The sequence below is a fragment of the Ovis aries genome, chromosome 20, assembly GCF_016772045.2.
Source record: "Ovis aries strain OAR_USU_Benz2616 breed Rambouillet chromosome 20, ARS-UI_Ramb_v3.0, whole genome shotgun sequence".
Lineage (NCBI taxonomy): Eukaryota > Metazoa > Chordata > Mammalia > Artiodactyla > Bovidae > Ovis > Ovis aries.
The window spans coordinates 49,690,522-49,718,096 of record NC_056073.1 but is presented as its reverse complement, the minus strand read 5'-3'; the positions used below and the strand labels follow the sequence as shown (position 1 = coordinate 49,718,096).

At 46.0% G+C, this 27,575-nt stretch overlaps 1 protein-coding gene and 1 long non-coding RNA gene across 15 annotated transcripts in view; one reads left to right on the top strand and one right to left on the bottom strand.

Annotated features, from left to right (window-relative positions):
• The window catches only part of LOC106991816 (uncharacterized), a 34,828-nt gene extending 16,788 nt beyond the window's left edge, over positions 1 to 18,040 (bottom strand). For both annotated transcript variants that reach the window (XR_006057252.2, XR_009597688.1), the window contains exon 1: positions 16,956 to 18,040. This is a non-coding gene — a long non-coding RNA (uncharacterized LOC106991816). The remainder of the gene's footprint in view (positions 1 to 16,955) is intronic.
• Positions 17,610 to 27,575, top strand: part of RIPK1 (receptor interacting serine/threonine kinase 1) — a 27,812-nt gene continuing 17,846 nt past the window's right edge. For 4 of the 13 annotated variants that reach the window (XM_060403538.1, XM_027958688.3, XM_027958686.3 and 1 more), the window contains exons 1-4: positions 18,318 to 18,967; positions 25,621 to 25,819; positions 26,500 to 26,656; positions 27,270 to 27,407. In XM_060403538.1, coding sequence (XP_060259521.1) covers positions 25,668 to 25,819; positions 26,500 to 26,656; positions 27,270 to 27,407 — 447 coding nt within the window. In that variant the 5' untranslated portion in view covers positions 18,318 to 18,967; positions 25,621 to 25,667. Of the gene's footprint in view, positions 17,974 to 18,317; positions 18,968 to 19,702; positions 19,965 to 25,620; positions 25,820 to 26,499; positions 26,657 to 27,269; positions 27,408 to 27,575 lie in introns of those variants that run through there. The other 9 variants (XM_060403536.1, XM_027958684.3, XM_060403535.1 and 6 more) reach the window with 8 other exon arrangements.

Sequence of the window (27,575 nt, the reverse complement as noted above, 5' to 3'; positions counted from 1 at the left end):
AAAGCAGGGTGACATTATACAGCCTTAACGTACTCCTTTTCCTATTTGGAACCAGTCTGTTGTTCCATATCCAGTTCTGTTGCTTCCTGACCTGCATATAGGTTTCTCAAGAGGCAGGTCAGGTGGTCTGGTATTCCCATCTCTTTCAGAATTTTCCACAGTTTATTGTGATCCACACGGTCAAAGGCTTTGGCATAGTCAATAAAGCAGAAATAGACGTTTTTCTGGAACTCTCCTGCTTTTAGGATGATCCAGCGGATGTTGGCAATTTGATCTCTGGTTCCATTGCCTTTTCTAAATCCAGCTTGAACATCTGGAAGTTCACGGTTCACATATTGCTGAAGCCTGGCTTGGAGAATTTTGAGCATTACTTTACTAGTGTGTGAGATGAGTGCAATTGTGCGGTAGCTTGAGCATTCTTTGGCACTGCCTTTTTTGGGGATTGGAATGAAAATGACTTTTTCCAGTCCTGTGGCCAGTGCTCAGTTTTCCAAATTTGCTGGCATATTGAATGCAGCACTTTCATAGCATCATCATTCAGGATTTGAAATAGCTCAACTGGAATTCCATCACCTTCACTAGCTTTGTTCATAGTGATGCTTCCTGAGGCCTACTTGACTTCACATTCCAGGATGTCTATCTCTAGGTGAGTGATCACACCATCGTGATTATCTGGGTCATGAAGCTCTTTTTTGTACAGTTCTTCTGTGTATTCTTGCCACCTCTTCTTAATATCTTCTGCTTCTGTTAGGTCCATACCATTTCTGTCCTTTATCAAGCCCATCCTAGCATGAAACGTTCCCTTGGTATCTCTAATTTTCTTGAGGAGATCTCTAGTCTTTCCCATTCTATTGTTTTCCTTTATTTCTTTGCATTGATCACTGAGGAAGGCTTTCTTATCTCTCCTTGCTATTCTTTGGAACTCTGCATTCAAATGGGAATAGCTTTCTTTTTCTCCTTTGCTTTTCGCTTCTCTTTTCACAGCTATTTGTAAGGCCTCCTCAGACAGCCATTTTGCTTTTTTGCATTTTTTTCCCATGGGCATGGTCTTGATCCCTGTCTCCTGTACAATGTCATGAACCTCTGTCCACAGTTCATCAGGCACTCTATCAGATCTAGTCCCTTACATCTATTTCTCACTTCCACTGCATAATCGTAAGGGATTTGATTTAGATCATACCTGAATGGCCGAGTGGTTTTCCCCACTTTCTTCAATTTAAGTCTGAATTTGGCAATAAGGAGTTCATGATCTGAGCCACAGTCAGCTCCTGGTCTTGTTTTTGCTGACTGTATAGAGCTTCTCCATCTTTGGCTGCAAAGAATATAATCAATCTGATTTTGGTGTTGACCATCTGGTGATGTCCATGTGTAGAGTCTTCTCTTGTGTTGTTGGAAGAGGGTGTTTGCTATGACCAGTGCGTTCTCTTGGCAAAACTCTGTTAGCCTTTGCCCTGCTTCATTCCTCATTCCAAGGCCAAATTTGCCCGTTACTCCAGGTGTTTCTTGACTTCCTACTTTTGCATTCCAGTCCCCTATAATGAATAGGACATCTTTTTTGGGTGTTAGTTCTAAAAGGTCTTGTAGGTCTTCATAGAACCATTCAGCTTCAGCTTCTGCAGCATTACTGGTTGGGGCATAGGCTTGGATTACCATGAGATTGAATGGTTTGCCTTGGAAACGAGCAGAGATCATTCTGTCATTTTTGAGATTGCATCCAAGTACTGCATTTCAGACTCTTTTGTTGACCATGATGGCTACTCCATTTCTTCTAAGGGATTCCTGCCCACAGTAGTAGATATAATGGTCCTCTGAGTTAAATTCACCCATTCCAGTCCATTTTAGTGAGCTGATTCCTAGAATGTCAATGTTCACTCTTGCCATCTCCTGTTTGACTACTTCCAATTTGCCTTGATTTATGGACCTAACATTCTAGGTTCCTATGCAATATTACTATTTACAGCATCAGACCTTGCTTCTATCACCAGTCACATCCACAACTGGGTATTGTTTTTGCTTTGGCTCCATCCCTTCTTTCTTTCTGGAGTTATTTCTCCACTGACCTCAGTAGCATATTGGGTACTTACCAACCTGGGGAGTTCCTCTTTTGGTATCCTATCATTTTGCCTTTTCATACTGTTCATGGGGTTCTCAAGACAAGGATACTGAAGTGGTTTGCCATTCCCTTCTCCAGTGGACCACATCCTGTCAGACCTCTCCACCATGACCCGTCCGTCTTGGGTGGCCTCACATGGCATGGCTTAGTTTCATTGAGTTAGGCAAGGCCGTGGTCCGTTTGATCAGATTGGCTAGTTTTCTGTGATTATGGTTTCAGTGTGTCTGCCCTCTGATGCCCTCTCACAACACCTACCGTCTTACTTGGGTTTCTCTTACCTTGGACGATGGGTATCTCCTCACCACCCCTCCTCCTGACCTTGAATGTGGAGTAGCTCCTCTCGGCCCTCCTGCTCCCACGCAGCCGCCGCTCCTTGGACAGGAGGTTGCTCCTCTCAGCAGCCGCCCCTGACCTTGGGCGTGGGGTAGCTCCTCTTGGCCGCTGCCCCTGACCTTGGACATGGGATAGCTCCTCTCGGTAGCTACTGCACCATTGCAGCCTGGCATTCTTGCCTTTATTATCTTACATTAATATGGCATGTTTGTTACAGTCAATGAACTAGTAGTGATACCTTATTATTTTTAGAAGTCCATAGTTTATTCAGATGATCCTGGTTTTTACCTAGTGTCTTTTCTTCTGTTCGAGGGCTCCCTTCATGGGACCAACTTGTGCTCAGTTGTCATGTCTTCTTTAGCTTCTTTTATCTGTGAGAATGCTGAGATTCTCACTTTCAGTGACCTTAAGGGTTTTGAAGAATGTTGGTTAGCTATATTGGATGTCCTTCTAATCAAATGTGCCTGATTTTTTTTTTTCTCGTCACTAGGCTGGAGTTATGATTTGGGGAAGATCAGAGGGATAGTGCCATTTTCATCTCATCATGTTGAGGGTACATACTCACAATAGGATTTATGATGACTGGTGTTGAACCTGATCTGATCAGCTGGCTGAAGCCATTGTATTCTGTATGCCACCTTTCCATGGTGTGTGCTTTGGAAAGATGTCACCTTGTGGAGGCTACACTTAAAGAGTGGGAGTCATGCTCCCCCTTGGCTAGCCTAGGGGGCTAATATATGTAAATACAGTAAGTTTGTAAATAATTCATTGGAATTTTTAATTTATAATTATAAATACATTTATAATTTATTTGGAATTCTTCTGCATAGAAGTTTTATTTCTTCTCTATTTATTTAGTCACGAAATTAAAAGATGCTTATTCCTTGGAAGAAAAGTTATGATCAAGCTAGATAGCATATGAAAAGCAGAGACATTACTTTGCCAACAAAGGTCCATCTAGTCAAGGCTATGGTTTTTCCAGTGGTCATGTGTGGATGTGAGAGTTGGACTGTGAAGAAAGCTGAGCGCCGAAGAATTGAGGCTTTTGAACTGTGGTGTTGGAGAAGACTCTTGAGAGTTCATTGGACTGCAAGGAGATCCAACCAGTCCATTCTGAAGGAGATCAGCCCTGGGATTTCTTTGGAAGGAATGATGCTAAAGCTGAAACTTCAGTACTTTGGCCACCTCATGCAAAGAGTTGACTCATTGGAAAAGACTCTGATGCTGGGAGGGATGGGGGGCAGGAGGAGAAGGGGACAACAGAGGATGAGATGGCTGGATGGCATCACTGACTTGATGGACATGAATCTGAGTGAACTCCGGGAGTTGGTGATGGACAGGGAGGCCTGGCGTGCTGCAATCCATGGGGTCGCAAAGAGTCGGACACAACTGAGCAACTGAACTCAACTGAACTGAATTTATTTGTATCATTATGCATTCACGGATGTTATTTTCTACTTTAGGTGATAATCCACTGCTACTTTAAAAAAAATAATTTTATTTATTTACTTATTTTTGGCTGCTGGATTTCCGTTGCCTTGCGGGCTTTTCTTTGGCTGCGGAGAGCAGGGGTACTCTCTGCTGCAGTGCATGGGCTTCTCCTTGTGGTGGCTCCTCTTGTTGTGGAGCACAGACCGTAGGGAGTGTGGGCTTCAGTAGTTGCTGCTCCCAGGCTGCCAAGCACAGACTCACTAGTTGTGGAGCACAGGCTGGGTTGCTCCTTGGCATGTGGAATCTTCCCCAACCGGGGGTGGAACTCATGTCCCTGCATTGACAGATGGATTCTTTACAACTGAGCTACCAGGGAAGCCCCAGTGCAACTTTTAAGGTATCTTGCTCAATGTCTTCCAGCTTTGGCCACTGAGAACCATTTTGGAAACAAGTTCTGGTCACTGGGCCTGCTGGTTGCTCTTTCAGGCTCCCTCAGCTGGCAGAGTAAAGAAATGTATGTGTGCAGCCAACCTATGTGTATGCCTGTATTTCTCTGTGCAGCCATCTGTATCCACATTAAGTTCTTACCATCGTCTACTCTGTCCCTTCCAAGTGGATTATTCTAACTGCCACCTCTTTCTTATCTGTAAATTCTCTGACAAGAAAACTGGCTCCCACCATCCACCTGCTCAATTGTTCAGGCCCAGCAAACATGTATAATGGTGTCAGAACTGTGAAACCGGTGCACTGTGGGAACTGACTTTATCAGCTGAAATGCTGACCTGTATGAACTGGTGCACCATGGGAACTGACTTTAACCCCTGAAGCACTGTCCTGCGTAAACCGGTGCACCGTTGCAACTGACTTCATCCACTGAAGCACTGTCCTGTGTGAACTGGTATACCATGGGAACCGACTTTCCCCGAAGCGCTGTCCTGTGTGAACCAGTGCACCGTTGGAACTGACTTTATCCCCTGAAGCGCTGTCCTGTGTGAACCAGTGCACCGTGGGAACTGACTTTATCCCCTGAAGCGCTGTCCTGTGTGAACCAGTGCACCGTGGGAACTGACTTTTCCCCTGAAGCGCTGTCCTGTGTGAACCGGTGCACCGTTGGAACTGACTTTATCCCCTAAAGCGCTGTCCTGTGTGAACCGGTGCACCGTGGGAACCGACTTTTCCCCTGAAGCGCTGTCCTGTGTGAACCGGTGCACCGTGGGAACCGACTTTTCCCCTGAAGCGCTGTCCTGTGTGAACCGGTGCACCGTGGGAACCGACTTTTCCCCTGAAGCGCTGTCCTGTGTGAACCGGTGCACCGTGGGAACCGACTTTTCCCCTGAAGCGCTGTCCTGTGTGAACCGGTGCACCGTGGGAACCGACTTTTCCCCTGAAGCGCCGTCCTGTGTGCGGTTCCTTCTGCTTTAGCCTTAGGGCCTCCTCTCCGTTCCACAGAGACCAAGATCGGCACTTCCCCACCCCCAGCTCTCCTTGGTGTGGTCGTTTTGTACTTTTGTGATAGTTAGGCTCTCTTGTCACAGTCAACTTTTTTTTTTTTTGGAATCTCCAGCATTATTAGGAGCATAAAGTTCATTCTTGGTGTAGGCAAGTTCTGTGGGTTTTCACATGTCTGATCTTATGTACTCATCATGACAATGTCATATAGTTTCACTCGACTGAAATTCCCTGTGCTTCACCTGTTCATTCCTCCCCTTCCATGCCCCCACTCCTGGCAACCACTGATTTATTTTTTTTTAACCACTGATCTTTTTATTGCCTGTATAGTTTGCCTTTTCCAAAATGTCATAGAATGGAATCAAACAGTATGTGGTCTTTTCAGACTGGCCTTTTACTTAGAAATAGTCATTTAAGCTTCATCCATGTGTCTCTGTGGCTTAATAGCTCATTTCTTCCTATTGCTGAATAGTCCACTGCATGGATGTACCACAGTTTATCTTTCACCTATTAAAGGACATCTTGGTTGCTTCCAGTTTTGGGAAATTATGAATAAAGCTGCTATAAACATCTGTGTTCAGGTTTTTGTGTAGACTTGACTTTTCAGTTCATTTGGGTAAACAAGTAGGAGTATAATTGATACTGAGACCGTGTTTAGCTTTTTAAGAAACTGCCAAACTTTTTCCACAGTAGCTGTACCATTTTACATTTCCAGTAGTGATGAAAAAGTTACTTATTTTCCACATCCTCTTCAGTAACTGGTATTGTTACATTTTATGCTTTTAATTTTAGCCATTCTAAAAGGTGTGTAGTGATGGCTATAATAAACAGCTCATTGCTGTTTTAATTCCTTTATGACAAATGATACTAAGCACCTTTTCATATTTTTTTTTGCCAGGTCCATATTTTCTCAGTGGGCTTTCCAGATATTTTGCACATTTTCAATATGGTAGTTTCATTTTGTACTGTTGAGTTTTAAGAGTTTTTAAAGAATATTTGAATAGAAATCTTCTATCAGATACATGCTTTGCAAATATTTTCTCACAATATGTGAAACCTCTTCATTTTCTTAATAGTCTCTTTGCAGAGCAGAAGTTTTTCATTTTAAGAAAGCCTAATTTATCAATTTCTCTATCACAGGTCATGTTTTTGGTATTATATCTAAAAATTCATTGCCAAACCCAGGGTCACCTAGATTCCTGTTTTCTCTAGAAGTTTTATAGTTTTGCATTTCAAATGTATGACTGTGATTGTTGAGTTAGTTTTTGTGAAAGGAATAAGGTCTGTGTCTACATTTTGGGGGGACTATCATTCTAATTATTCCAATCCCATTTGTTGAAAAGTATCATTTCTCTATGGAATTACCTTTGCTTCATTGTCAAAGATTAGTTGACTGTATATGGGTGGGTCTTTTCCTGGGTGTTCTATTCTGTTCCAGTGATCTAATGTGTGTTTCCTTTCATCAGCACAATACTGTCCTGACCTTTGTACCTCTGTAGAGTTTTGAGGTCGGGTGATGTCTGTCCTCCAACTTTATTCTCCTTCTACAGTATTGTGTTGGCTATTCTGAGGTTTTCTGCATTTTCATAACATAGTTTTCATATAGAATTAGTCAATATCAACAGAATAACTTCCTAGGCTTTTGTTGGTACTACATTAAATCTGTAGATAAGTTAGAAGAACTGACATTTTAAGAATATTTATTCTTCCAATCCGTGAATTTGGAATATCTTTCCATTTATTTATATCTTTGATTTCATTCATCAGAATTTTGTCACTTTCCACATTCAAACGTTTTCCGTATTTTCTTAGATTTATGCCTAATTCATTCTTTGATGCTGATGTAAATGATATTAAGTTTCAGCTGTTCATTCTTTTTCTTGTCCTACGGCACTTGCTCAGACTTGCAGTACAATGCTGACTAGGAGTGGTGAGAGGAAACTTGCCCTGCTTTTGTTCTTAGGGGGAAAGCATCGTTTCTTACAATTAAATATGATGTTATCTGAAGATGTTGTGTGTGTGTTTAGTTGCTTCAGTTGTGTCCAACTCTTTGCAACCCTATGGACTGCAGCCCACCAGGCTCCTCTGTCCATGTCAAGTTAAGGAACTTCTTCTGAATTCATAGTTTGCTGAGACTTTATCATGATTGGGTGCTGGATTTTCTCAAATGCTATCCTGCATCAACTGATATATCGTTTTTTCTTCTTTAGTTTATGGATATGATAGATTAATTGATTTTCTAATTTGAATAACCCATGCATGCCTGGAATAAATTCCAATTGATCATGACGTATAATTTTTTGTATACATTGTTGGATTGAGATTTGCAAATATTTTTTGAGCTATTTTGTATTTATGTTTAAAAGATATAGTTTTCTTTTTCTTGTAATGTTTTCAGCTGATTTTGGTGTTAGGGTAATGCTGACATCATAAAATGATAAGAAGTAATCTCTTTGCTTCTGTTTTCTGGAGATTATGGAGAATTAATATATGCCTACTCAGATTATTTAAATTTTTGTGTTTCAATAGTTTGCCTTTCAAGAAATTGGTCCATGTCATCTGAGTGATCAAGTTTGCAGGCACAGGGCTTTTAGTCTTTGTTTAGTGCACTTTTCAATGGACCTGAGTGTGGAGGAGCTGGAAGGCTTTAAGCGTATACTGAGAATGTATTTGCTCTACTCAAGACGAAGGTTGGAAGGTGGGACAAGCATAACAAAGGGCTATGAGCGTTCACCGAGTGCCCAAGGCTGGGAACGGATAATGAAGGGTTATACGCCCGGCCTTGAGGAGTTTGAAGGCTTCCTTCTGACCACCTGTTTTTGGGAGCAAGGACTGTTGTTTTATGATACGACTCTTTTTAGAGTTTTGCCAAAGCTATCTATGGCTTGGGCGGTGGGAACTGTATTTTATGTTTGAATGTTTTGATGTTTTATCAAGAAAGGCTACGTGCCAGTCTGTTTTATGTTCTGTTTTCTGAGGCCATATATCTGCAAAAAGTTGGATAATAAAATTTGTCAGTCTACTAGAGGCTGTCCCTGAGTGTCCTTTTCAGAGTGCGGCCCTGTGAGCCTTACACCTGAGTTTGAGCAAGCTTCAGGAGCTGGTGATGGCCAGGGAAGCCTGGCGTGCTGCAGCCCACGGGGCCGCAGAGAGCTGGACGCGACTGAGCGGCTGAACTGATCTACGACACTTGTCACACATGCAAAATCAGTTGTGAAAACCTCTTGTTGAATTCTGAAATTATTTAGTGACTTCTCTTTTCCCCCCCTTAGTTGGTGGTTTACTGATTGATAATCTTTTCAAAGGACAACTTTTGATTTCATTGATTTTCTCTGGTTTTTTATTGCAATGCCATTAGGTTTACCTCTAATTTTTATTACTTCTCTTTTTCTTCTATCTTTAGGTTAACATTGCTTGATCCTTCCTCATGTGCATTTATAACTAAATGGAATGACCCAACCAAAGGCAGTTTAGAATACCAATGGCAATTATGGGGAATTTTTGAAGTCCCCAAACCTAATTTACTTAAATCCACAACAGTGGTTCAAAAATTTCCGAAACAGAATGCCTATTTTGATTGGTATTTTGAGACTTCCAAACATTATCAGGAGCCTAAAATTGCCTCTCTGAAAAATCAGATTTTAACTGAGGCAGGCAATTAAAAGAAAGAGAAAATAGTTCCCAACACCTCAAGTTCTTCCTCCTTGGCTTCTTTGTATCAGACTCAACCCCTGGCACCATCTTGTCTCTCTCCTTGTGCTCCCACTGCCCAGGGCCTATCACCAGTACCGTCTTCCTCCTTCCCTTCTATGCCACCTTCATCTTCTCCACACTCTCAGCTTCCCCATACTAATTCTCTCACCAAACTTTCCCTTTTCTTCTGAACTTATCACAACCTGTCCCTTTAAAATTAAGCCTCTGTGGATCCAGAGACTAAACTCTTAATTGAGCCGGCTCACGAGGCGCGGAACGCTGCGAGCCGACTCACAAGGCGCAGCCGAGAGGAGCTACCCCACGTCTGAGGTCAGGGGCAGCGGCCTAGAGTGCCAGGCTGCCACGGCGCAGGAATGGCCGAGAGGTCAGGGGCGGCCGGGAGGAGACACCCCACATCTGAGGTCAGGGGCGGCGGCTGGGGGCAGCAACCCGAAGTGGCTGTGCAGGCGCAGAAGGGCCTAGAGGAGCTATCCCACGTTGAAGGTCAGGAACGGTGGCAGTAAGGAGATAGCCCTCGTCCAAGGTAAGGAACAGTGGCTGTGCTTTGCTGGAGCAGCCGTGAAGAGATACCGCACGCCCAAGGTAAGAGAAATCCAAGTAAGATGGTAAGTGTTGCAAGAGGGCATCAGAGGGCAGACACACTGAAACCATACTCACAGAAAACTAGTCAATCTAATCACACTAGGACCACAGCCTTGTCTAACTTAATGAAACCAAGCCATGCCTGCGGGGCAACCCAAGATGGGCGGGTCATGGTGGAGAGGCCTGACAGAATGTGGTCCACTGGAGAAGGGAATGGCAAGCCACTTCAGTATTCTTGCCTTGAGAACCCCATGAACAGTATGAAAAGGCAAAATGATAGGATACCAAAAGAGGAATTCCCCAGGTCATTAGGTGCCCAATATGCTACTGGAGATCAGTGGAGAAATAACTCCAGAAAGAAAGAAGGGATGGAGCCAAAGCAAAAACAACACCCAGTTGTGGATGGGACTGGTGATAGAAGCAAGGTCCGATGCTGTAAAGAGCAATATTGCATGGGAACCTGGAACGTCAGGTCCCTGAATCAAGGCAAATTGGAAGTGGTCAAACAAGAGATGGCAAGGGTGAACATTGACATTCTAGAAATCAGCGAACTAAAAAGGACTGGAATGGGTGAATTTAACTCAGATGACCAGTGTATCTACCCCTGCAGGCAGGAATCCCTCAGAAGAAATGGAGTAGCCATCATGGTCAACAAAAAAGTCCGAAATGCAGTACTTGGATGAAATCTCAAAATGACAGAATGATCTCTGTTCGTCTCCAAGGCAAACCATTCAATATCACAGTTATCCAAGTCTATGCCCCAACCAGTAACGCTGAAGAAACTGAAGTTGAACGGTTTTATGAAGACCTACAAGATCTTTTAGAACACCCAAAAAAGATGTCCTTTTCATTATAGGGGACTGGAATGCAAAAGTAGGAAGTCAAGAAACACCTGGAGTAATGGGCAAATTTGGCCTTGGAATGAGGAATGAAGCAGGGCAAAGACTAATAGAGTTTTGCCAAGAAAATGCACTGGTCATAGCAAACACCCTCTTTCAACAACACAAGAGAAGACTCTACACATGGACATCACCAGATGGTCAACACCAAAATCAGATTGATTATATTCTTTGCAGCCAAAGATGGAGAAGCTCTATACAGTCAGCAAAAACAAGACCAGGAGCTGACTGTGGCTCAGATCATGAACTCCTTATTACCAAATTCAGATTTAAATTGAAGAAAGTAGGAAAACCGCTAGACCATTCATGTATGACCTAAATCAAATCCGATTATACAGTGGAAGTCAGAAATAGATTTAAGGGTCTAGATCTGATAGATAGGGTGCCTGATGAACTATGGACTGAGGTTCGTGACATAGTACAGGAGACAGGGATCAAGACCATCCCCATGGAAAAGAAATGCAAAAAAGCAAAATGGCTGTCTGGAGAGGCCTTACAAATAGCTGTGAAAAGAAGAGAGGCGAAAAGCAAAGGAGAAAAGGAAAGATATAAGCATCTGAATGCAGAGTTCCAAAGAATAGCAGGAAGAGATAAGAAAGCCTTCTTCAGCGATCCATGCAAAGAAATAGAGGAAAACAACAGAATGGGAAAGACCAGAGATCTCCTCAAGAAAATTAGAGATACCAAGGGAACATTTCATGCAAAGATGGGCTTGATAAAGGACAGAAATGGTATGGACGTAACAGAAGCAGAAGATATTAAGAAGAGGTGGCAAGAATACACGGAAGAACTGTACAAAAAAGATCTTCACGACCCAGATAATCATGATGATGTGATCACTAATCTAGAGCCAGACATCTTGGAATGTGAAGTCAAGTGGGTCTTAGAAAGCATCACTACCAACAAAGCTAGTGGAGGTGATGGAATTCCAGTTGAGCTGTTTCAAATCCTGAAAGATGATGCTGTGAAAGTGCTGCACTCAATATGCCAGCAAATTTGGAAAACTGAGCAGTGGCCACAGGACTGGAAAAGTTCAGTTTTCATTCCAATTCCAAAGAAAGGCAATGCCAAAGAATGTTCAAACTACCACAGAATTGCACTCATCTCACACACTAGTAAAGTAATGCTCAAAATTCTCTAAGCCAGGTTTTAGCAATACATGAACCGTGAACTCCCTGATGTTCAAGCTGGTTTTCGAAAAGGCAGAGGAACCAGAGATCAAATTGCCAATATCCACTGGATCATCGAAAAAGCAAGAGAGTTCCAGAAAAACATCTATTTCTGCTTTCTTGACTATGCCAAAGCCTTTGACTGTGTGGATCACAATAAACTGTGGAAAATTCTGAAAGAGATGGGAATACAGACCACCTGACCTGCCTCTTGAGAAATCTTTATGCAGGTCAGGAAACAAGAGTTAGAACTGGACATGGAACAGACTGGTTCCAAATAGGAAAAGGAGTACGTCAAGGCTGTATATTGTCACCCTGCTTATTTAACTTATATGCAGAGTACATCATGAGAAACGCTGGACTGGAAGAAACACAAGCTGGAATCAAGATTGCTGGGAGAAATATCAATCACCTCAGATATGCAGATGACACCACCCTTATGGCAGAAAGTGAAGAGGAGCTAAAAGCCTCTTGATGAAAGTGAAAGTGGAGAGTGAAAAAGTTGGCTTAAAGCTCAACATTCAGAAAACGAAGATCATGGCATCTGGTCCCATCACTTCATGGGAAATAGATGGGGAAACAGTATAAACAGTGTCAGACTTTATTTTGGGGGGCTCCAAAATCACTGCAGATGGTGATTGCAGCCATGAAATGAAAAGATGCTTACTCCTTGGAAGAAAAGATATGACCAACCTAGATAGTATATTCAAAAGCAGAGACATTACTTTGCCGACTAAGGTCTGTCTAGTTAAGGCTATAGTTTTTCCTGTGGTCATGTCTGGATGTGAGAGTTGGACTGTGAAGAAGGCTGAGCGCCGAAGAATTGATGCGTTTGAACTGTGGTGTTGGAGAAGACTCTTGAGAGTCCCTTGGACTGCAAGGAGATCCAACCAGCCCATTCTGAAGGAGATCAACCCTGGGATTTCTTTGGAATGATGCTAAAGCTGAAGCTCCAGGACTTTCGACACCTCATGCAAAGAGTCGACTCATTGGAAAAGACTCTGATGCTTGGAGAGATTGGAGGCAGGAGGAGAAGGGGACGACCCAGGATGAGATGGCTGGATGGCATCACGGACTCAATGGATGTGAGTCTGAGTGAACTCCGGGAGATGGTGATGGACAGGGAGGCCTGGCGTGCTGCGAGTCATGGGGTCGCAAAGAGTTGGACACGACTGAGCGACTGAACTGAACTGAAAGCTGAACTGTAAGCCATAATCAAGGACTTTCCTAAAGTAACTTAAGACCCTCACATATTTGCTGAAGAATTTTGTACAGACACTCAAACCTATTAACCTGGTTTCTCTGGCTTATACCAACTAGTTCGTATGCTTGTCAGTGAAGCCAGGCCCAGCACTGGGTTTACCACTAATTGGCAAAATCCTGAAGGGTACCTAGGATTGCTACTGCAACACTTTGCCAGTCCCTGGAGGAGGGCCTGGCAACCCAGTCCAGTATTCTCACCCGGAGAATCCCCATGGACAAAGGAGCCTGGTGGGCTACTGTCCATAGAGTTGCAAAGAGGTGGACACAACTGAGGCAAGTGAGAACAGCACAGCGCCTGGCCACAGCTCATATGATCCAGCTTTGGCCATCACCAAGCGACCTAACCAGCCAGTTCCTGGTGCTTCTCCAGAGCCTGTTGATTAGAACAAAATTCACAGTTTCGCACAAAAATCTGATGAACCAGTTCATGACTATTAGAATCCATTCCAGATTATTTTTAAAGAAAATTCTAATCTTCCTGCAGATGTTGATTCCATTGAGGTAGCTTTTAACTCTGTGTTTATCAATGGGCAGAACTGGAATCTGTCCCTTCTATTAAAAAGGACCACAACAGACTAGAAAACTGTATCCACCCCAGATCTAGTTACTCTGCTGTCTCACACTCTCGATGAGGCACGACAAAGGCAGACTACCAGACTTCTTACCTTCAGCTGCAGTAATGGAAGGCTCCTGCTGCTGCTGCTGCTGCTGCTGCTAAGTCGCTTCAGTCATGTCCGACTCTGTGCAACCCCATAGACTGCAGCCCACCAGGCTCCCTCATCCCAGGGATTCTCCAGGCAAGAACACTGGAGTGGGTTGCCATTGCCTTCTCCACGGAAGGCTCCTAAATAAAACCAAAACCTTCCTAGTTTCTGCCATTCTTGCAAACAGTCAAGTTGTTAGAAAACAGGTTATTACAACTTCAAATGATTTATGTACCTTCTGCATGCTAACCTAAGATTGCTGGGAGAAATATCAATAACCTCAGATATGCAGATGACACCACCCTTACGGCAGAAAGCAAAGAACTAAAGAGCGTCTTGAAGAACGTGAAAGAGGAGAGTGAAAAAGTTGGTTTAAAACAACATTCAGAAAACTAAGATCATGGCATCGGGTCCCATCACTTCATGGCAAATAGATGGGGAAACAATGGAAACAGTGACAGACTTTATTTTGGGGGCTCCAAAATCACTGCAGATGTGACTGCAGCCATGAAGTTACAAGATGCTTGCTCCTTGGAAGAAAAGCTATGGATCAACGTAGATAGCATATTAAAAAGCAGAGACATTACTTTGCCAACAAAGGTCCATCTAGTCAAAGTGATGGTTTTTCCAATAGTCATGCAGGGATCTGAGAGTTGGACTATAAAGAAAGCTGAGCGCCAAAGAACTGTTTTTGAACTATGGTGTTGGAGAAGACTCTTCAGAGTCCTTTGGACTGCAAGGAGATCCAGCTAGTCAATCCTAAAGGAAATCAGTCCTGAATATTCATTGGAAGGACTGATGCTGAAGCTGAAACTCCAATACTCTGACCACCTGATGCGAAGAACTGACTCACTGGAAAAGAACCGAATGCTGGGAAAGATTGAAGACAGCATGAGAAAGGGACGAAAGAGGTTGAGATGGTTGGATAGCATCACTGAATCAATGGACACGAGTTAGAGCAAGCTCCAGGAGTTGGTGATGGACAGGGAAACGTGGCATGCTGCAGTCCATGGGGTCACAAAGAGTTGGACACAAATGAACTGAGCCTTCTAACCTGCCTTTCTAGTGTCCACACCATCTTCAGTGATATTTTTAACTGCCTAATGGACTATTTCAGTTCTTGCAAAAAAACTTCCTTCTCATGGATGTATTTTGTTATGGCCTGCATGTTTTCTCACTGGACAGAAACTTTCCCTTGCACAGAGGCTACTCCCCCATTTTGTGATAAAAGTTATTTTGGAAAACATTATTCCTATCTGGGAAACAATTCTCAAATGTCAACGTGATCAAGGAGCCCATTTTACTGGTGAGGTAATTCCAACAAGTGTGCACTGTATGGCCAGTTTTACACTTTCACTGCACTTAACCGTCAATCCTTTGGTTAACTTGAATGCACTGATGGTGCTATTAAGACTCAATTAGGAAAATTTGCAGAGGCCCTCCACATACTTTGGTTAAGAGCACTGTCATTGGTCCTGCTGAATCTTAGATCCATCCCTTTTCATTATTTCTTTTGACTACACCCATGGCCTGCAGGATCTTAGTTCCCCTGACAAGGGATCAAACCCAGGCCCTCAGAAGTGAAAGCATTAAGTCCTGACCACTGGATTGCCAGTGAATTACTGATCTATTTTTTTTTAAATCTATTCCTTTTTAAATTCATAAATTTTCATTTGAGACAGTCACAAGACACTCAATGCACTTAGCTCCTGTCTCTTTGGATCCAGAAGTGATAAAAGGAGAGATGTTCCAATATTGTAAAGGCCTAATTATAATTACTTAAAAATAAGTTATGACCAACCTAGATAGAATATTACAGAGAAGAGTCATTACTTTGCCAACAAAGGTCCGTTTAGTCAAGGCTATGGTCTTTCCAGTGGTCATGTATGGATGTGAGAGTTGGACTATGAAGAAGGCTGAGCGCCGAAGAATCGATGCTTTTGAACTGTGGTGTTAGAGAAGACTCTTGAGAGTCCCTTGGACTGCAAGGAGATCCAACCAGTCCATCCTAAAGGAGATCAGTCCTGGGTGTTCATTGGAAGGACTAATGCTAAAGCTGAAACTCCAATACTTTGGCCACCTCATGCGAAGAGTTGATTCATTGGAAAAGACCCTGATGCTGGGAGGGATTGGGGGCAGGAGGAGAAGGGGATGACAGAGAATGAGATGGCTGGATGGCAACACCAACTCGATGGACATGAGTTTGAGTGAACTCCAGGAGATGGTGATGGACTGGGAGGCCTGGCATGCTGCAATTCATGGGGTCGCAAAGAGTCGGACACGACTGAGGAACTGGACTGAACTGAACTGAACTGTGTTTTGGTAGAGCAGTCTTTTCAGTGTTTTTTTGGTGTCTCTCAGAAAATGAAGACCTAAAGCATCACACCTTGCAACCTGGAGATTTTATCTACTAGAAGAGATACCTCCAGAAAAACTCTCTTCAGCCTTTCTGGAAAGGCCCCTGTCAAGTGCTCCTAACCGACTCGCGTGACAGCAGACTCTAAGGGATTGACTCTTGGACTCACGTGACACACTTAAAGAGAGCGCTACCCCTACTGGACCTGCATGTCATCTGGTGACCTGAGAGTAGACTGTTCAGAATTGAAGCAGATGACTTCTAATGAGACAGTTTTCCCAAAATACTCAGAACAGGCCTGTTGGAGTTGGTCACCACACTTTCGATGACGACACTTCAGATGATCGCCACTGTCTGTTATCCTGGAAATGTGTGAACTTTAGGCAAAAAGTGTTCACAGTTCTGCTACTCCTTGTTACTCAAATGGAACCTCAATAGGTTTGCAATCCACACTTTCCCTCGGATGTGAAATTGTACAAAGGAAAGGGCCTCCCTGGCATTGAGATACGAAGTCACTGACACACAAAAATCTCACACTTGGATCACCACTGCTTTCTGAGAGATTCTGATCAAAAGGGGGAAATGTAAAAAACAAACACACAAAAAACAAATCTCAAAGAGTCAGGAGATAGAAAGGCTGGAGAATCTTTTCTAGCAGAAATCTTTTTTTTTCCCCGGCAATGATTCAGCCCATGAAAAGCAGTGGACTTTTAAAACATCTCTCCAACTTCCTTTTCCCCCATAAAGGTGTCCTCTCCATTTGCATGCAAGTTCCCAGGGTGGCAGACCTCAAATTGCAATTCTTTTCATAATAAACTTGTTTATGCTAGAGAAATAGTTGGCAGTCCATTTATTTTAGGCAGACAATATGTGGTGGCATCTCATTGGTTTTTCACAGTTTCCTAATATCCTATAATATTGAGCATCTTTTCATATACTTACTTGTCATTTGTATCGTGAGAAGTCTGTTGAGATCTTTTGCCTTTTCTCAATTGCATTTTTCCTTCTCTGGCATTTCTAGTATACTTTGGGTAACAGTATTTTATCAGCTATGCTTTCTGCAAATATTTTCTCAGTTTGTGGCATCTCATTACCTCCAGATATCTTTTTATAGTATGTAATCATGCTATATATATAATCAACTTTTCATCATAACACTATAGCAACCATTTCCCATTTTGCTTCAGACTTCCCAACCATCCTCGTATGATGCTGGTTCCTCCGCAGCCCCACAGAAGAGATTATCCCCACTTCACAGGTGAAGGAGATAAATGCCTGGGAGCTTGCTGCCTAGGGTTCCCGCGCTGCTGACCTGCAGAGCTCAGAATCCCCCGGGGAAGCAGCCCATCGTCTCCGGCCCTGCCCGCCGCGCCCGGCAGGTTTCTGTGAGTGGTTTCCGTGACTCGGCATTTCCTCTGTCCTCTCGGCCTCCCAAACCGCTCTGAGAGCACGATCCTCAGTCTGAGCGCGTCCCGGGGTTTCAGAACGGGCCCGGAGACCTTTCCAGACGCGGGGCGGGCGCTCTCCCCACCCTCCTCAGGGGCAGGAGCGGAGGCGGAGCGAGCAGTCCACGCCCTCCGCCGGCCGGGCTCCCTCAGTCGAAGCGCCGGCGGCGCGGACACCGCATCGGTGTCCCGGAGCGCTGACCCCGGAGCGCGGGGCCCCAGCGGGCCCACTCCGCGAGGAGCCCGAGCGCGCCGACCACTGGACAGCACGCGACGGACGGCTGGCCCGCGGAGCCGGGCGCGGTGAGGGCAGGGCAAGGCGGGGCGGTCCCCGCCCGCCTCCCAGCCGACGGCTCCGCCCCGGAGACCCCTAATCGGGCCCGGCGTGCCACCCCGGCCTGCGCCGGCCAGGTACTGCCGGGCGTCGGAGCAACTCTAGGCTGCCCCGCCGCCTCCTTCCTCACCCGGCCTGGGGCCTCAGGAAGTCTCCCGCGAAAGCGAAAGCGAATCTCTCGGTGCGTCAGCGCGGGACCGCCGGGCCCAGACCAGTCTCTGGGGCAGGCTTCCGGCAGGGGGCGGGGCTTCTGCTTCCGGTGGGTGGGGCGGGCGACGCGGCTGCCGGAGTTCGGGCGGTGGGCGTGGCCCGCGGCGTTCCTGAGGTCTGGCGGTGGGCCAGTGGGGTGGTGGGCGTGGCCCGCGAGTTCTCAGAAGGCAGACGGTGGGCCTTTAGGGTGGTGGACGTGGCCCGCGAGTTCCCGGAAGTCAGACGGTGAGCCGGTAGGATGGTGGGCGTGGCCCGCGAGTTCCCGGAAGTCAGATGGTGAGCCAGTAGGAGGGTGGGCGTGGCCCGCGAGCTCCCGGAAGTCGAGCGCCCAACTGCCAGCCGTCGGCGGTCCCTGCGGCGTCTCGTCTCGCCGGGAGTTTGGGTCTGGCGGGACCGGGCAGAGATTTGGCTCCCGCGCGATAACTGCCTGAGGTGGAGACGGCCCGCCACGTGGTTTGCGCTGTGGTGTCAGGGGAGGTGGCCGGTCTTCCCTGCGGTGTCGTTACGAGCTTTCGCCGCCCCGGGTCACGGGGGCGCCGGGGCCGCCGCTGCTCGCGACGCCGTCAGACGCCTTCCCGCGCCGTCTTCGAGGAGAGCTGGGAAAGAAGGGTCGACGGGCACGGCGGGGAGGGCGTCGTCCCCCGGTGGCGCGTGCTTTTACTAAGTGACTGAGCGCGCACACGCTCTCGTAGCCTCTTTAGAGTTTTGAAGAGGGTGAGCGCCACCCTTCTTTGCTCACGCTGGACAGCCTCCCACAGAGGCGGGGTTACTGTTCATTACTTTGTCTCTCGCTGTTCCTTCGGCTCTTCCTTGCTCGGAGCTCTTGCGTGTCCTGGACAAAGCCCGAGGCCCGTTACACTCAAGCGACTTTGCAATAGAACCGCTATTACTTCTCCCTCCATTCACACATGAAGAAATCAAGGCAGGAGTGACTTCTTCCTTGATCTACGTTTTGTAACCATCAGGTACGTAGGTGCAAGAGTGGGGAGGAGATTGTAGTCAATTATAAGTATGGGGAACTGCCCCCTTCTAAACACAAAAGGGAAAGAGGAAGCTTGTTTAAAGCAGTTGAGGTATCTCATCATCGTAATTATTATTACTGGTAAAACAACTATCATGATTAACTGTAATTTGCATGCTTCACTGAGCTGAATTGAGCACCACAGATACATTGCACTTTCAGGATTGTGAATATTCACGAGAATAAAGAAAAATATCCCTAAATAACAGTTTCCAAAATTGAAAATTTCTCTTGGATGCTTATTAATCAACAACATGGTAATACCACCAGTATGAGCTGGGAATTTGAAAAAGCACAGCTTCCCATGCTATGGTTGGACGTTATACTTCGGCAAAAATGATCGTGTTAACCTGTAGAATATTGATTTTGAACCGCATGTTTTCATATGTTTTTAAAATTTAGTCTGTACTTTCCCTATGTTTCTGAATGTAGCATACTTATTTAGTATAGGTGAGCAAAATTGTAAGATTAGGTCTTTGAATCTGATTTTAAGGAAGACAAATTATTGTTTACTCTCTGGAGAAGTAGCATGTGTTACTGAACTGATAGTGGAAATTTGAGTGAAGACATTAAGACTCAATTCTGGGATCTGTTACTCTAGGTGAATCATTAAACTCCAAATTATAGTTTCTCAGTTTGTAACTTGGAACCGATGTATTAATAAGTTGGTACTTCACAGGGTCATCATGTGCAAGATACACTGGGTTGAACTCTTGTAGTTTTCTCTCTTGCTCAGAGCTCTTGTTTATCTGAGGCAAAGCATCAAGCAGTTAAAATCAAAGAACCTTGAGAAATTCCCATTGGATGCCTGAGTAAAAACAGAGTTCCATGTGCAGAGGAAAAGGGGGTCATGATAGTCGGGTAGCCAGCATTTTCTGTCAGACTCCTCATGTATGGTCCTCACTGAAACACTGAAAAAAATCGCCCTCAACCACTTAAAGGTAAATATGAAATTTTTTTAACTTAAAAAAATTATTTATTGTGATACACAGAAAAGAACACACATCATAACTGTTTGACTCTCTTAATTGTCCTGAAGTGAACATTAAGAAGAGACAAGTATCGCCCTCACGCCCGACACTTCCTTCCTTCCCTGCTGGCTGCTTCCACCTCTCAGTAACTACTGCCCTAAGTGTTAACATTGTAGATTCATTTTCCCTGGCTTTTTGATGTTATATATTGTTAGTTATTTGTATTCTTCCCCAGTTTTACTGAAGTATAGTTGACAAAATTGAATGTCGATATGAATATTTTTTATATAGACTTACAGATAACTTGTGAAGTTTCTTGGAATTTCCAATTAATTTCAATTAATTTCCAATTAATTTCAATTAATTTTCCAATTAATTTTGAAAATCCATTAAAATAGACCGTTATATTCTCTGTTGAAAGTACTTGGTCATAAGATGATATGACAGGTTAGTGTGTGTTCATTAATTACTCTGTAACATGACTTTACGGTGTGACTTTCTCCTTGCCTACTTTCAGAGTTTCTGTGACTCTTGGGTATCTAAGCCACTCACCAGTCCCTCCTAAGATATTCAGTACTTATAGAGTTGAATCATTCGTGGGGGAATGGCCGGGGGAAGAGGGGGAGCAATAAAAACAAAAGAAGTCATTGGAAACCATGCCAAAAGGTGCGTGAGCTGAAGTGAGACCAGGCTAAACCAGCAAACCACAGACCAGGAGAGCCAGCTGGGGCCAGGAGCCAGCCTCACAGAGCACTGCAGGCCCGCCTGGAGGCCCCTCTCCTTGGAGCTGCATCGCTCCTGCAGGAGGCAAGGCAGGTCCTAGTTGGTCTTGGCCGCTCCGAAGAGAGGAGACCTGGCGGAAGGACAGAGAGCAGGCAGAAGTCCTCATCTGGCTGAATCTTAGTACCCTGCGGTCATAGTTGAGGGCATGGTCCTAACTCCTTCCTGTTCTGTACTGTCTGGGAGCCGTTTTTAATGTTACTAAACATTCATGCTGTGCTTAGTCACCCAGGTGTGTCCGACTCTTTGTGACCCCATGGACTGTAGCCCACCAGGCTCCCCTATCCATGGGATTGTCCAGGCAAGAATACTGGAGTGGGTTGCCATGCCCTCCTCCAGGGGATCTTCCCGACCCAGGATTTGAACCTAGGTCTCCCACATTGCAGGCAGATTTTTTACCATCTAAGTCACCAGGAAAGCCTAAGAATTCTGGAGTGGGTAGCCTGTCCCTTCTCCAGGGGAACTTCCTGACCTAGGAATCGAACCAGAGTCTCTGCATTGCAGGCAGATTCTTTACCAGCTGAGCTACTAGGGAAGCCCACTAAACATTCACATATAACATCACTTTTGAAAACTGTAGGGGGCGTTCGTAACGTGACTGAGCCTTAACTCGCTCTCCCGTGTCACGCGTGTGTCGGCTGCGTTCTGTGCTTTTGCTGCTCTCTCTAACGTTACTGGGAATATCCTTGTGCGTAGTCTGTATCAGTGTCTCTGAGTTGATTCCTTAGGATAAAGAATTACTGAGTGAGGAACTTAACTCCCTTTTAAAAAAGAAATTTTATTATAAAGGTAACTTGTGTAAAAATTGCAAAATGTAATAAATGTGTAAAGAAGAAATAAAAGTCACCTGACCATCCAGATATCCTTGCTAACATTTAGGTGTCTTTCACTGTGTCTGTTTTTCCTGCACATATAGCTATTTGTGTCCCTAGCCATCTACCTATTAATGTATTGACTATATAATTCTGCATTTTATGAATGTGCTATAATTCACTTTGTTTTTAGATGATTAAATAGTTCTCTCTCTTTTTTTAAAAAAATATGCATTCAGTGGCCACCTGCCTCATGCCAGGTCATGTGCTGGGCACTCTAGATAGTGCATGAGACAGCTCCCTGCCTTCTGTGAGCGTAATTGAAATAGCTCCCAAATTATAGCTGTCTAACTGTTTCAGAGTACTGGGTGCTGTGAAAATGTCTAATGGGAAGACATAAGGATGGCTTCCCTGAGGAAACGACAGCTCTGAGACCTCAAGGAGGAGCAACTTTTAGCCAGGAGAAGAATGTGCCCTCAGAAGCTTGTAGGGGAGAGTGGACACCCCCACCCCGCTTCACAAGGACTGGTCCATAGGGAGCTGCTGAGAAGAGTGGATCCCAGCGGCACACCCCCATTCTCACAGCCTGGGGAACAGCGTGAACGTGCCAACTAGGGGTAGACGGGTGGGCCAGACATAGCCGGAACCACCAAGCAGGCACCGGTGTGTGCTCACATGTGCTCACACACTTCTCACCAGTCTGTGAGGCAGTCATTGTTGTTTCCTTTTGCAAATGAGGAAATTGGGGCTCATGCAAGTTACCCAAGGGCTGATAAATTAAAGCTGGAGTTCATATGGGAGAAAAGCCTGTGCACTCTTCACCGTCGGGACAGCTTCTAGCAGCTCACCTTCGGGCCCTGCCTCCCCTGCCCCCACCACGGTCATGGCCTTTACTGGGCAGCCTCCCCACACCCAAAGATGTGCTGCTTTCCAGAGGGCACTTCCTCTTACTTGGAAGTGTCTCATGTTACGGGAAAATAGCTCATAGTGTCATCTGCCGTGCTGATACGTGAGCTTTGTTGGAGTAGCAGGGCCCACCGAAGACTTTGTGCAGGATATAGAAGGTTGGTTACCTGAGCCAGACTACGGCAGGCCACTGACAGGACTGCTCTCAGCTTAGGCATTTCCAGAAACCCCTTCAGCCACTTAAAAAGCTTCCCACCCCAACATTTTATTAAAAATTTCAAAGTGCAAAGTTAGGTTTTACACCTGCACCTAACATCATGCTAACAATGAAAAACTGAAAGCTTCTTAAGATCAGGAATAAAAGGGGAATTCCTTAGTGGCCCAGTGGTTAGGACTCTGTGCTCCCACTGTTGAGGCCCTGAGTAGAATCTCTGGTCCAGGAACTAAGATCCCACAAACCACATGTGTGGTGCTGCCAAACAAAATAGCAAATCAGGGCCAGGATGCCCACTCTTGCCTCTTTATTCAACGTGGTATTAGAAGCCCAGATCCATTAGGCAAGAGAAGGCATGTGAATGGGAAAGGAAGAAATAAAGCTGTCACTTTTTGCAGATCATGCGAGATATGTAGAAAGCTAAAGCACTCCATCAGGAAACTGTTAGAACTAAGGAGCAATTTCAGCAATGCTGTAGGGTACAAAGTCACCAAGTAAGTAAATGCTAGTCGCTTAGTCTTATCTGTCTCTGCAGCCCCATCGGCTGTAGCCCACCAGGATCCTCTACCCATGGGATTCTCCAGGCAAGAATACTGGAGTGGGTAGCCATTCTCTTCTCCAGGGGATCTTTCCAACCCAGCGATTGAACCTGGGTTTCCCACATTGCAGACAGGTTTTTTTACCATATAAGCCACCAGGGAAATCAGTATACAAAAGTATTTTGCATTTCTATATACTAATAAAATGAGCTATCAGAGAAAACAATTCCATTTATAATTGCATCAAAAAGAATAAAATACCTCAGAATAAATTTAACCAGAGAGGTAAAAGACATGTAATTGAAAACTATCACATATTTAGGAAAGAAACTGGAGACATAAAAATAGTCCATTCTCATGGATTGGGAGAATTAATATTGTTATACACTCCATGCTACAGATTGAGTGCAGTTCCTGTAAAAATTCCAATGACATTTTTCACAGAAATTGAACATATAATCCTAAAATTTGTATGGAACCACGAAGACCCCAAGTCATCAAAATAATCTTGAGAAAGAACAAAGCTGGAGATACCACACTTCCCAGTTTCAAACCATCTTACAAAGCTATAGTGATCCAGACAGTGTGGTTCCAGCATAAACACATACGTGTAGATCAGGGGAACAGAACAGAGCCCAGAGAAACCCCCGCATACGTGATCAGTTAACTTACAAAGGAGCCAAGAAGGCCCTCAGCTTTACGGTGGCTGGCTTGGTCGTCGTGTAGGCACATGTATAAGAAACTGCAGGGGCTTTTCTCCAAGTGATGGTACCATTCTGTGTTCCCGCCACAGATGTGTGAAATCCCTGCTCACCGGCACACAGTGGTGACCTTGTTCACTCTGGTGGGTGTGCACGGCTGTCACATGGTGGACCCCAAGGGTTTTCATTCTTCGTTTCAGTCTGGGGAAAATAAATGAATCGAAGGGAAGGAGGAGGAAGCAAACAGTTGTGTTTATGTATATATCGTACACTTCATGGCCAGTTCCTCTCCTTCCCACATCTTCCTGTCCTTTTTAGATCATGCATTGTTCTTTCCAGAGCCTTCAAATTTATTTTTGTTGTTCATAATTACTTTTAAGCCTGTATATTTCTAAAGCTATTCAGTAGTTTAATTACCTGAATGTCTTTGGTGCCTAATACAGCTTTTCGTAATATCTGTGGGACTTGACTCATTGTGAACTTTTTTCGCTTGCTTTTTTTGTTGTTTTATAATTTTGTAAAGGGAGCTCATGTTGAGTTAGGCTTTATTTATGGGATTCTTGTCTGGCTTGGAGGTGTTTTGTTTTCTTTAGCCTTATAACCCAGAGATATCATCAGCCTGTGACCATTTTCTATATAAAAGTTCTTAACTTGGGGGATCTTGACATGAGAGATAAGAGGAGTATAAATTTAAAGCCCAAATCTATTAGAAGACAGGCCCAAGGTTAGGAACTAACACAGAATGTTTTTTCATTCCCCAATCCCAGTCTAAGACAAGTTCTTTTGCTGGTGAGTTGCTTTTTCTGTTGTCCACCCTTTCACTGGGGTAGGTGGCACACTGAGAAGCGCAGTGTTATGGGGGAGTCTTTGTTTCAGCCCTCTTTTCTTGCGTGTCCTGATCTCAGCTCCGGCCTCTGGCTGAGTTTTAAACCCTGACCTTTGGATGCTGAGGTTGGCGGTGCCCCCACCAGGCCACTGTCTCGGTCAGTTTGGCTCCCGTTACAAATTACCACAGACGGGGTGGCTGAAACAGCAGACAGTGATTCCTCACTCATCTGGAGCTGGAAGTCCAGCAAGTCCGGTGTCTGGTGCCGGTTCACTTGCTGGTTTGCAGATGCTGGCTGTCCTCTTGTTGTACTCTCACTGGGTGGAGAGGCAGAGACTGCCTCTCTCGTGTCTGTTATAAGGACTCAAATCTCATTCATGAGGCCACCTTCATAGCCTAATCACTGCCCGGCCCCACGTCCTCCTAATACCATCACACTGGTATTGGGGCTTCAGCATAGGAATCTGGGGAGACACATACACCCAGTCCACAGCAGTGGTCACATGGCCCTGCCCACGGCCTGCTTGCCTTCAGTCCTTAGTGCCCTTTTCCTTGCTGCTGCGACTACCTGTGCATTTGATTGGATGTTTGCATTACATTACCCAATATATACGGGCCCTTTATAAGAGGAGTTTTTAGATTTTCCTAATCTTCCATGTTTGTAGAAATGAAAGTCTAAGGAAGAAAGATTGTGGTCTCCTGTGATTCCTGGAAATAGGGAAAACATTCATCTTAGAGACTATAAATCTATCTTCAAAAACTAAAGGCACGCCAGGCGCGCGGCGGAGCGTTTATGCGCTGTTTGAGTGACGGCTTGCCTGTACTGGCCTGTCCTCTGTTCTTCACAGGGTTGTGTGTTTCCGGGGCATTCTGACGCTTCAGAAGGAAAGCGGCCATGTCCTTGGACGACATTAAGATGAGCCCCAAGGACTTCCTGGAGCAGGCTGACCTGGACAGTGGGGGCTTCGGGAAGGTGTGTCTGTGTTTACACAGATCCCACGGGCTGGTGATCCTGAAGAAGGTGTACACGGGCCCCAAGCGCACCGAGTGAGTCAGGGCAGAGGTGGGCAGGCCACGTGCTGTGCCAGGGCGGTGGAATCGGGTGGCACAGCCTTTATGAGACAGACATGGGTGCAAGGGTCAGCCCTGAGGCTTCATGTCGGATGGCCCTGCAGGGCGGTCATTGACATCCCTGACTCAGGAGGATTCAGACGCCGGCTAGGGGAGAGCCCTGAGCTGGGTAACAGAAGAAAACTGAAGAGGAGGAAGCAGAGAGGAGGCGGCCCAGGGCGATGCGGGGGCGCTGGAAGAGGCAGGGAGGAGCAGGCGGGAGGGGGCGAGGGCCTGCTCCACGGGGGTGAGGACCAGCCCCGAGCATGGGGACGAAGCCCTGGTCCATGAGTCACAGCGTCCAGGACCCTCTCTCTGCGGCAGTCGGGAAGCTGTTGTATTTCCCTCCCTTCTCGCCGGAGAGGCTGTGGGAGAGTCCGCTGTCCAGCGCGGTCCTTGTTTCCCGGCCGCATTTCCTCGCTCCTCTGCACCAGCTTTGCGCTGATTGGTCATCGGTTTAGCGCTTCCTGCGCACCGGCCGGCCGTGGTCCCCGGGAAGGAGGCCCCCAGGGTGCAGGGGCAGCCCCGGGATGCTTGGGGGCGTTCCCGGGGGCGATCCCAGGGCCGGGAGGGGAGCGGGCTGCCCCGCCCGTCTGACCCCCGCCCCCCGCCCCCAGGTACAACGAGGCCCTCCTGGAGGAGGGCCGGATGATGCACCGGCTGCGGCACTGCCGCGTGGTCAAGCTGCTGGGCGTCATCATGGAGGAGGGCAGCTACTCGCTGGTGATGGAGTACATGGAGCAGGGCGACCTCATGCGCGTGCTCAAGGCCCAGGTACGCCTCGCCCGCCCGCCGGCCCCTGTGCCTCAGACTCCTGTGCGAATGGCTGGTGGTTTGGATTTTCTCAAGCATAACAACACAGAATGAGGAAGGCTTCCAACAGCAAGATTCATCCTGTTTACCAAAGCCAAATAATTTTCGTGCATTTGTTAAAAGTGTAGGTGCCTGGACTTTCCTGGTGGCCCAGTGGCTGAGACTCCCTGCTTCCGCTTCCAGGGGGCACGGGTTTGATCCCCGTTCCGGGAACTAAGATCCCTGCTTGCCCTGTGGGGCGGTCAAAAAACAAGTGTATGCGCCTGTTAAGAGCAAGGCCTGTGCTGTTTGCTCAGAAAGCAGTAGCAAGTATGACAGAGACAGGTAACGGGGCGCAGGTCGGGATGTGAGTGTCTGGTGTGGGCGTGTGTTGACAGACACGCCCTCAGCGAGCTGTGGGAACACAGCGGAGGGCCCTCACCCTGCGAGGTGGTCAGGACGCATCTTCGGGGCCTGCTGGAAGGGAAGCTGCTGTCTCTGTCCTCAGGTCCGGACCCGCTGCTCTTGAAGGAAGCTGGTGCTCTGGCCCCTTTGAGTCCCTTTCGTCTCCCAGACTGACTGTCCCTCGTTCCAGGTCAGCATCCCCCTGTCCGTGAAAGGGAGGGTCATTATGGAGACCATCGAAGGGATGTGCTACCTGCATGGGGAAGGGGTGATACACAAGGACCTCAAGCCAGAGAACATCCTCGTTGACCGTGACTTCCACATCAAGGTAAACCGCAGGCAGGGCTTCCGGGGGATCGGCGTGATTCTGATTCTCAGTGTCAGTCCTTTCTCTGGACATGACGTGTGCCCAGTGCAGAGCTAGCCCAACTCCTCCCTGGTGGCGGTGGTGCCAGAAAGCTCTAAAGAGAGAGAATCCAAAGAGAGAGATTTGGTG